At 39.5% G+C, this 10,658-nt stretch overlaps 1 protein-coding gene across 1 annotated transcript; it reads right to left on the reverse strand.

The window, feature by feature from the left end:
* Nucleotides 1-707: 707 nt before the first annotated feature.
* Nucleotides 708-10,551, reverse strand: LOC137137183 (nephronectin-like). The gene is made up of 14 exons (XM_067523122.1): nucleotides 10,227-10,551; nucleotides 9,593-9,681; nucleotides 8,551-8,648; nucleotides 7,773-7,865; nucleotides 6,463-6,582; nucleotides 5,701-5,820; nucleotides 5,491-5,625; nucleotides 5,295-5,369; nucleotides 4,222-5,193; nucleotides 3,800-3,883; nucleotides 3,350-3,448; nucleotides 2,699-2,885; nucleotides 2,536-2,620; nucleotides 708-2,409 (listed from the first exon to the last, which is right to left on the reverse strand). The coding sequence occupies exons 2-14, from the start codon at nucleotides 9,664-9,666 to the stop codon at nucleotides 2,323-2,325; spliced, it is 2,229 nt and encodes a 742-aa protein (XP_067379223.1). The 5' UTR covers nucleotides 9,667-9,681; nucleotides 10,227-10,551; the 3' UTR covers nucleotides 708-2,322.
* Nucleotides 10,552-10,658: the final 107 nt, after the last annotated feature.

A 10,658-nucleotide genomic window follows, 5' to 3' on the forward strand; every position in this document is an offset into this window, starting at 1 on the left:
AGCTATGTCACGTTAGTTATTTAATATCTTTCCTTTGGATAATAGCTTATTATTTCCATTCAGTAGATTTATTGTTATATAGAATAATAAGAGTATAAGTTAATTGTGAGGTTTTGTTTTTCTGTCTGATCAGTACAATCATCAGGCTTCACATGTGAAGTTTAAAAGCTTTACCAGCAGTACCTAAAGTAATTTACAAGTATTAGGTTTAATGCATGAATACACATAATGCCGGTGATTTTTAAAACAAAACATCAGGTTGTTACGTCTCAATAATGTGAAATGAGATGTTCTGCCAAGTTATTTTACTTGTTAAGTTAATATTTTTTCTACTTGATGACTGATGATTTTAAATGCAGAACTGTTACTTGTACCTGTTTCTGCACTGTGATAGAAACTTTTTTGCTTCAGTAAACATTGAGAACTTCATCCACCGCTGTGTACTTTGTGTAAAAGCTGACTTTTACTTTCAACATAATTTAAGTTTAAAATCAACATGATGTGCTACTATATGTGTTTTTACCATTTTTAATGTCACAAATAAAACCTAACAATTCTGAGATTCTCAGTAATTTGGGGCTTCTTGTGTTCACCAGCAGGGGACAGATGACTAAGGAGAGAGTTAAGATGTGGTTGTGGAAATTACAGGGTGAAACAAATCCCCCCCCCCCACTTAGCTTTGAACACACTGAAAAGCTAAATCACAGGTTTCACTCTCCACACACACTGAGGAATCTGTCACGCTTGGTAAAGTACCAATCATGTTTCCGGCTTCCCCGCCCTCAGAAGCAGATGTCGAACACAAATCACAAAAACACCACCCTCCTTTTCCTCTCGGTCCCTGCAGGTGAAGGTGGTGTTGTTGCAGAGGTCTTAGGTGAAAAGGCAGAGGTGGAGCAGCAACATGTCTATTAATAACAAATTCTTAAAATATCACACTGATTAGCAGGTTTGAAAAAAGAAATTTGAAGATGTCACATTAATGTATTTGTGTATTTGTCTTTTCCAATAGTTTTGGTCATTTTTGTACGCTCATCGTGTTTCTCTTTTTTCGTAATTTCAAACTGATTTGTGCAAATGTATTAATCTTGAAACTACAACTGAAATATAAAATATGAAGCAGCATATACTGAAGTAAATTTACTTTGTTACTTTCCACCACTGATCTTTGACTTTAGGAACTAGGCATCTTTATATTTTTTGGCTGTTTGATAAAATAAGACAATTTCTTGGATGTTTTCAATATTTTGTGGATTATTCTTGGACTTAAGGAGGATTAGCAGAAAGTGTGTTTAATGAAAACAACTGTACATGTACAAAACAGTGGTTTGTTTAAAATAACACAAAGTTGGTGATACATGACATGTTTAGGTTTAAAACATATTTATCTGACAAAACTAAATTTATGTGTCTTTATGACTTATTTAGTCTTTTGACCAGATTTAACAAAGATGATGTTGAATGAATATTATTTTTGGGGGCGTTTTAATGAATCAAACGTAAAGAACAGTATCCAGTCTTTTTGTGTCATGTAAATCATGCATCAAGCAATGCAGCCCACAACCACTGAGGGCAACAGTGCGTGAAATATTAACATGCTGAACCCTCTGATCGCTGAGCTCTGTCGTACAGGTCTGCATGAAAGCAAAGCAAAGTTCAGTCTGCAGAGAATGCTTGACTGAGTTTGGTTTTAACCTGCGGCTTCGCTTTAATCTGCAGAGCGAATAACAAAGGTCGTCTCTTAACTAACCCACGGTTTCCAAGTCGGTGATCACAGGAGCTTCTCAGTCATACAGACACACAAACATGACTGCTCTTAATCTGCAGCTCACAACCAAGAAAGTCATGAAGGTCATGAAGATTACATACTAAAATAAAACAGCAGCTTTAAACTCTCCAAAAGTTAAGCTCTGAAGTTCAGTTTTCAAAAAGCATTAAAGGAAAACACTCCTCACTTTGTGATAACTGAAGCGGGACATCCGCACCAATCTTCTGATCCGATTTCAATTCACAATCCAGACTTGATTCGTGATCGCTTATTTGAGAACAACTCAAGACACATCACAACAACTATGTCCATGTACTTAAGTACAGTACTAATGTTATTATGGATGAAGGAGCCCCTCTGTATCTGTAGCTTCTCCGCTCCGACAGTTAGAGCCCACACACACATAACATTCCATTCAGATGAAACACAAATTCAAAAATCTACCTCCAGATTTTAAGAATTGTAAGGGAAAAATTGTCATTAAAATCGTGATTAAATCGAAAAAATCGTGCCCTGAAATTTCCTTATGTCAGTGTCCTTGTACTACAGTTATGTCATCGACACGCCCCCTGTCTCAGTGTGATGTCATCAACAGCGATTTGTCCTCGGTGCCCTCGTCTCCGCTCTGCCTTCAGTAACACCTGCACACATATACACAGACACCTGTCATCATCAATAACACAAAACTCACCATTAGCTCATCTGTGTGTGTGTGTGTGTGTGTGTGTGTGTGTGTGTGTGTGTGTGTGTGTGTGAGAATATCTCACTTTGTCCACAGAGTAGGTCGTCAATGTAACTTGTGTTTGCCTCCAACCGTATCCAATTGTCCTACTCCAGATGGCAGCGCTGTACCTGCAATAGCCAATCATGAGCAGGTGCGACAAGCAAAATGAAAAAATACATCACTGGTTTACAGTGGAGCTCTGTTACCTTTGGCCTCGTCCCTTTGTCCTGACGAACAGCTGCAGGACACCCACATGATTCCCTGTCAGCCAATGGGAGAAAGAGAAACATACATCGCCTTGGCTCCAGGGCGGGGCAATCTGGACGCCCAATCGAGCGCCGCGGATGCTCCTTTGTCCCGCCTTGAGCTCCGGGACAGACAGGTATGAGTGACCTGAGAGAAAACTCATTAATTTTCACAATTTACATTTATTTAATTGCTTTTTTTTTTATTTGCTCATTCTGAAATTGGTGCCATCAACACATTAGGGACACGGTCACGTTTACCATTGTTTTGCATCATCTCTTTTCTCAACAAGCCAAATGTTATAATTTAACAGAAAACAGGACACCAGTTTGAATGAGCTCAGGCTCAGAGAAGGTGGCAGAGTTTCTGGATCTTGTTAATATATGGTTGTTTCTTTGTATGGTGGAGCCCATGTAATGAATTCCACTACAGTAACTGATCTGTTTTTAATGCAGTGCAGCCTGAGGGCTAAAGATCACAACCATTTCATTTTGTGTGCTAAGATTTCTCTGTCTTTTAAATAATTTGAAGAATGACTGTGTTCTGTTTTTATTATAAATTCATGATGATTGAAACATGATGTACTGGGAGTATGTACATGTCTTTAATACCTTCAGAGTTGTGAGTAGTTTCCCAGTGAACATCTCCCTCTCTGTCTGACATCCAGTCACACACTCCATGATCAAACGTGCAGTGCAGCACTCCAACTTCTAACACAGGAAAGTTTTAATCCTCTTTCAGTTATTTTATTAAAACAATCAGTACTTTAGAAAAATGTTAAAGTTTTTAAATCCATGTATGGCTGTTTGCGTCTAGACAACATTTAACAAGCTAAAGTATTGTGTTAGCAACAGTGTCACAAAGTTTGAATTGTACCCATCCCTCTAACTCTAATCCAGTGGTTGCTGTCTGTACATCTGTGTGTACACTGCAAACAGGAGCTGCAAATAACTAATGCTGTTTAGCTTTAACACCAACAGAGAAAAAACAAATATGGTTGGAGCCCACAGTTTAGACTCCAGTTAATATAAAGGGTATCAAATATTGAAACACTAACTTACTAGAATCATCTCTGGCATAGTCATCAGTGTTTCCCAGCTCAATGTCAAACTCCCACAGCTGGTTGTAACTGTGATGTCGAGGGACTGAAACACACAGAGATATATTAAACAGTGACCACTACGGCTGCAACACAAGTTATCTTATTAGCAGCAAACATTTTATCAGATTGTTGTATCATTAATTTCAGCAAAAAACAAATATTCATTATTAAGGAATTTATGCAGCCATGATCATGGCAAACAAACTATACATTAAAATCCTTCAATTATATTCAAACAAAAACTGTTATATAAATATCGAAATTATTCTCAAAATATTCAGATTTTAGATGTCGGGAACAGGAAATGTAAGCATTTAATACATTAACATTAACATTAAATATATAATTAAATAATCATTGAAGCTGTGTGTGTGTCCTCACTGTGCACATCTCCTCGCTGTTTTTGTGTCACGTCTTTGTTGATCATGTTGTTCATGGTGGTCGTTACCAAGGAAACAGTGGTGAGCATTGTGGTTGTCGGGGAAACAGAAGAAGTTGTGGTAGTAGTAGGTGTTGTTTGAGTTGTAGTGTCCTGATTAGTTTTAGTAGGCAACAGGGTTGAATCAGTTGTACTAGGGGTGGTGGTTTGAGTACTAGTAGTGAAAGTAAAAGCACCAGAAGTTGTGGTAACAGGTATACTAGTACTACTAGTAGTAGCAGTGGTCGTTTCTTTGGTGGTTGGCAGAACTGCAATACTAGTAACAGGTGTAGTAGTAGTGAGAGGAGGGGGAGTAGTTGTGGATGCAGATGTTGTAGTTTGAAGTGGTAATGCAGGTGTAGTAGTAGTTGCAGGTGTTGTTTTAGGTGTAGTAGTAGTTGCGGATGTAGTAGTAGTTCCAGGTGTTGTAGTGATTGCAGTTGTTGAAGGTGTTGTAGTTGCAGGTGTTGTAGTTGCTGCAGGTGTTGTTGTAGTTGCAAGTGTTGTAGTTGTTGCAGATGTTTCAATTGCAACTTTAGTAGTAGTTGCAGGTGTTGTTTTAGGTGTAGTAGTAGTTGCGGGTATTGTAGCAGTTGCAGTTGTTGAAGGTGTTGTAGTTGCAGGTGTTGTAGTTGCTGCAGGTGTTGTAGTTGTTGCAGATGTTGCAGTTTCAACTTTTGTAGTAGTTGCAGGTGTTGTTTTAGGTGTAATAGTAGTTGCGGGTATTATAGTAGTTGCAGTTGTTGAAGGTGTTGTAGTTGTTGCAGGTGTTTTAGGTGTTGTGGTAGATGTCGGTAATGTAGTAGTTGCAGTTGTTGTAGTTGCAGGGGTTGTTGTAGTTGTAGGTGTAGTAGAAGTTATAGGCTGTGGCAGGCTGTGGTTATAGGCACGTGTAGTTCTCGGTCTATAAGGGTCCAGAGTGACTTTGGGTGGTGCTGAGAGGAAACAGACAGAAACTCAGAAGTAAAACTTTGATCTCTATTAAAAATGATACTGTACTGTATAAACGTTTGAGATGAGGAGGTGTTGATGTTACCTTTACAGTTGCCGTCTTCACACCTGCACTTTGGAGAAGTTGGATTCAGTGAGCAGAACGACCGAGTGTCCTTATCTAATAAAACACAGAGTGATAGAGTCATTTCATCCACTTACCGCTGAATACTGTACAGTTTCAACAATAAAAACACATATTGTGAATCAGTAAAGGGCTGATTAATAACTAACAGCCTCACCGATGCAGGTGTAGCGTCCGTTGATGTACGTGAGTTTGAAGCCGAGGTGACATTTACACACGAAGCTTCCAAAAGTGTTGACACACTTCCTACGATGAGGACACCCACCTCCGCCTGATATACACTCATTAATGTCTGCAGAGAGAGAGACAGAGGAGTGACGGTAAACCACACATCAGACTGTAGATCTTCATTCTGAAAAACACTGACCCACACAGGTGCGTCTGTCCGGTCCCAACTGTAACCCTGGAGATGGACAGGTGCATCGGACCAGCCCCTTGATGACCTCACAGCCATATTGACAGTTGGCATGATAACAGGTTCGAGTATCTGCAGTTAGACACAGAAGAAAAACATCAATTAAAATATATATTTTCATTCAGCAAGAATGTTTTTTAATTTTAGATGAAAATTTGTAAAACCAAAACAAGCAGCTAAAAGAGGCTGAAAATCTGAAGAAGTCTATGCGTTTTTGGACAGTCGGTTGCTCAAAATAAGACAAAATGTTGTAGTGGAATTTTTCAGCACTGTCTCACTCTACACAACTCGCGACACTGTAAATGTTTCTAGATAAAGCTCTAAACATTTGCTTTGCTCATTACACTTTTGTGTAATTTTTAAAAATGTAATAAGTGGTGATGATATCAGTTGTGGTACCACATTTAACACTGCAGGCTTAGTTAAAGAAGCTACAGTAGTTTTATAAAGCCAATATACAGAGTAACGTGCTAAATCTGCAGCTCTCCTCAGCTTTAGGGAGCTTTGTAGTTAAAGAGAGAAAAACCTCTGTTCGCTACTTGCTGAGCAGCAAACAGACACAGTTAGAGAGAATCTTGTGAAAACGTGTAATGCAGTGAAGACGGAGGTGATAATTTAACCAAATTGAGTTGAAACACCACAGAAACTACTGGAACTGGACAAAGAGTTGTCAGACGCAGATGCTAAGTGACGGCTAAACGTGTGTGAACTCACTCCTGCAGCTGCCGTCCGCCTGCAGCGTGTATCCGTCCAGGCAGTAACACTTGTAGCTGCCCAGCGTGTTCATGCAGCGGTGTTTACAGGGCCGAGGCTTCAGGCCACACTCATTCAGATCTGAGCCACACAATGCAACAAAAAACACACACAGTTACACACAACAAAGACGGGGAGTCAAACATTAAATTAAGTGCACTTTTTTCTGTGTTTAAACCCTGCTTGTCCACCTGTGGGATTAACCTTTGACCCCCAGCCCTGGAAGTCATGTTGAGCATTTTAAGTGTTTGTGTGTGGAGTGTTATATTACATTAGTGTGTGTGTGTGTGTGTGTGTGTGTGTGAAGCCCCAGGTTGAGGCCAGATGCTCTTTTACTGTCAGGATATGAGTCATAATGCCACCTCTAATCAGGAGATGAACACTGTATGTGGAGGTGGGTGGAGGACGGCTGTGTGAAACTCTGCCACCTACTCTGAGCCTGAGCTCATTCAAACAGGTGTCTTGTTTTCTGTTAAATTATAACATGTGTGTGTGTTTGTGGGTAGACATTATAAGCACTTTTATACCATCCAAGTAAGGAAATCTAGGCCCATCTTCACTTTCTCACACACCTTCAAAGACCTGGTTTTAGGGTTCAGGTTGGAGAAGGTGAAGGGTTGAAGGTGCTCATCAGTGAATGTCCTCACAAACAAAGCAATACAAAGGTGTCTCTTTGTGTGTTTTGGGGGTCTTCAGGTAAGACACACCTTCACAGGTCAAAAAAGTATGTCAGGAATGTCTCTCTCTCTCTCTCTCTCTCTCTGTGCCTCAGATCACAGTTTCCCTCAAGTCTGAATTTTTCATGTTAGGCCTGGATTTATTGTGTGGTCCTTGATCTGCTATATGGACATCTAAGTTTCATTTCATTTCAAACTGAAAGAAACAAGATCTGGCTGCAGCTCAAATAACATTTTTGTTGTTATTCTTGTTCGCACATGGCTCCGTCATGGGATTCTACTGTATCCTCACCAGAGTCAGTTATGTACCGTTACAAACATGAACCGTCGACACAGAAATGCATTTTTATCATACTCTGAAAAGCGGATCAGATGTGACACCTACAGATCTAAAGTAAGCTAAAAAGCTAAACTCTTGACAGGAAATCAGATCAGCGTGGTCCTACAGAGAGCTGCTGGTTGAGGTTTGATTCTCTCCTTAAAATCAAATCTCAACCTTAGCAACAGCCCTTTGAACATGTGAGGACCAGTCGAAATGCCCTCACAAACACACTCACACAGTACAACTATAGAAAGACATGAACACACAGTTACCTTGGTTACAGGCCTTGCTGGTGTATCCTGGGTGACATTTGCATCTATCTGGTCCGACACACTCTCCATGTTTACATCCCTGCTCACAATAAGCTGCACACACACACACACACACACACACTTACACAGGTGGTTGATACACATTCTAATTAACAGTATAAACAGGTGTTTGACTGACTGCAGACCTGTATTAACATGTTCCTGTTCCTGTTTTAATCTATTAGCCGTAAATCATGATGCATTTTAGTCCTGTTGAAACTCATGTATTAGATTTTGGGTTTGTTTCTTTTTCTTCAAGCAGTAGCTGGTTGAAAAACTATTTGGTCAAATAGTTTTGGAACAAATGCGAGTGATATGATGCAAAAGGTGCTAATTGCTATCTTGCTTATCATTATCTAGTATATTATCATGTAAATACCATCAAATGAAAGCTGGATTTCTGATCTTTTGTCCTGAAATCCAATGATCTTTATTTCAGATGTCTTCAGTGTACAGCAAAAAAAAATTGAATAGCTTTACTGGTGAAACTGATATTTTTGTCATATCTTACAGCTGGGAGCTCATGTTAAGTCAAACGAATAAATCATAACTAAAAACTTGCTGATTATATGAAAGGTAGGTAATTTAAGTTTTTGGCATAATTCAAACTTGCGATTCAAACCAACGAGTTTCCCAATAAGTGTAAATGTTAAAAACTGGACTTTCACGAATGAAGTGAAACCAGTGATTCTGTGAAAGAACTAATCTATAAGCTGAATTTGCGAGAAATTTGTCTCACGTTGACAGCGTCCCCGGTCCATTTGTCTCCAGCCCCAGCAACACTCCACACTGTTACCATAGCGACAGAGACCACTAGACAGCACATGGTCTGTCCGCCTGCAACACACAATTACACTAATATATACACGGTTTCTATAAAGAGCTCAGATGTTATATTAACTAAAGTCTCTGTGCAAACATGCAGAAATAACTGAAGACTGAACACCGGTGTCTTGTAAAAACGAAACACTTTGCAGGAAAACGAACAGAGTAAACAGTGGAGGCAGCTGTTTAGTTTGTGTACTGGTTTAAACCAGCCAAAGTGTGTGTCTATTCTTTCCTGACATCTTTCTGTTTCCACGTGCCTGTCTGAACATGAATTATATCAGGCAGAGTGGTGGGTGGGTGGTGCCTTTTTTTCACTCCCTCCACATACTTTCTTTCCTGTCACACTTTTCACCACTTCTGTCTTTCTCAGCTTCTTTTCAGCCACACTCCATCTTTGGGTTGTTTTTTTTTTTTTTTTTTTGTACGTTTGCTTGTACTTTTACATGCAACATATTCTTTGTTATCTTTTACATCAATTACAATTTTAAATTCAGACGTTTATTTATGAATTAATGATTATTACTCTGACATTCACTGCAAAAGGCTTCCACAATCATAAGTCAAACATAGTTCATTCAAGGAAAAACAAATAGAGAGAAAGAAATAACAAACCTACCAGCTGACATATGTAAAGGATAATAACAGATTATAAAATATATATTATATATTAGTGCTATATGTATATTCGCAGTTGCAGCGTTTACTGCAAAGACTCCTGAGCAAAAAAAAAAATGGTATTCGTGAATAAACATCATCTAACGTTAACACGTTAATGATGAAATCATTTCCCCAAAGTTTATGCGCCGACAGAAAAACATATGAAAACTTTTTTTTCTAAAGTCTAAACGTTTGTTACACCACTATCACATAATAAAGCTCAAATGTGCGTCACTATAAAACTTTTTCATTTTTTTTTCATTGAGAAATGACAAATAACGGGGTAAACCACTGACCTCTCGTGATCCAATAGTTGACCCTGGCTCCGCATACACAGCCAGGACAGCAGGACCAGGACCCGGTTCAGCATCCTCCTCTTTTAACCCTAGAAACAAGAACCGCAATCCAGGTTCGTTTAATGAAAACCCCGCTCAGTCCGGAACACAGTTAATATCCACCTTTGGCTGCGGTTGGAAGCCACATCTCAGATTCGTGACTCGGATCCGGTACAACGTTCGTAGTTATACAAAAAAAAAAAACCCAAAAACGGTCAATTAAATGGTTGAAATGTTAAAATAGAAAAATGTAATTAATTACAAGGGTGAAACACTAAACTTGGATTTAATACAAACATTACACTGTCAAATTAATTAATTTAAGATTTGTCGATAAAATTTTAAAAAGTCCAGGTTTATGAAGGAAGACACGAGATAGCGGCTCATTTCTCCACTTCAGAGGGTTAAAAACACGCGATGTTAGAAACCGATAATCTCCGTTAAATTCTCCACCGTCTGTGAAGCGGTTCGGCCCGCGTGCCCGTACCCCAGCGGAGCCTCGCGTGCGCTAGAAAAAATAAATAAAAAAAATCCTCGCGCACTCTCTGATAGGTAGCTGCAGTTCGAAAGGTCTGGTGTCTCGTGCAGGACCTACCCGGAACAAGAAGGGAAGTTTGGAGCTGAATTCAAACAAAGGCATCATTTTCTTTTTCATCTTCACACACACACACAGACACACATGGGCCGTTGGCGTGTGTGTGAATGTTGACTGTAAACAGACTAAACACATTCGTCAGGAAATTCACTAACAAACGAGGTTGCTGAGGCTGGAAACCGTGTTTCTGTCTCGGTTTCCACGTTAGCGGCTGACATTCCGCGCTGACATCGTCACTGTAAAATGCCTCCGAGTGTCGTGACTTCTTGTTTGTTCGCAGCCTCGAAGGCACAAAAACCTGACAAAAATATGGAGGAGCCAGTGTACTGTACACATTCAAGCACTACAAGTATTCAGAGCCTTTACTCCAGTAAAAAAGTAAAAGAACAAAATATGTAAGCAGCATTGTACCATTGCAGCTGCTTTAAGTGG

The sequence above is a fragment of the Channa argus genome, chromosome 12 (assembly GCF_033026475.1).
Source record: "Channa argus isolate prfri chromosome 12, Channa argus male v1.0, whole genome shotgun sequence".
Taxonomy (NCBI): domain Eukaryota; kingdom Metazoa; phylum Chordata; class Actinopteri; order Anabantiformes; family Channidae; genus Channa; species Channa argus.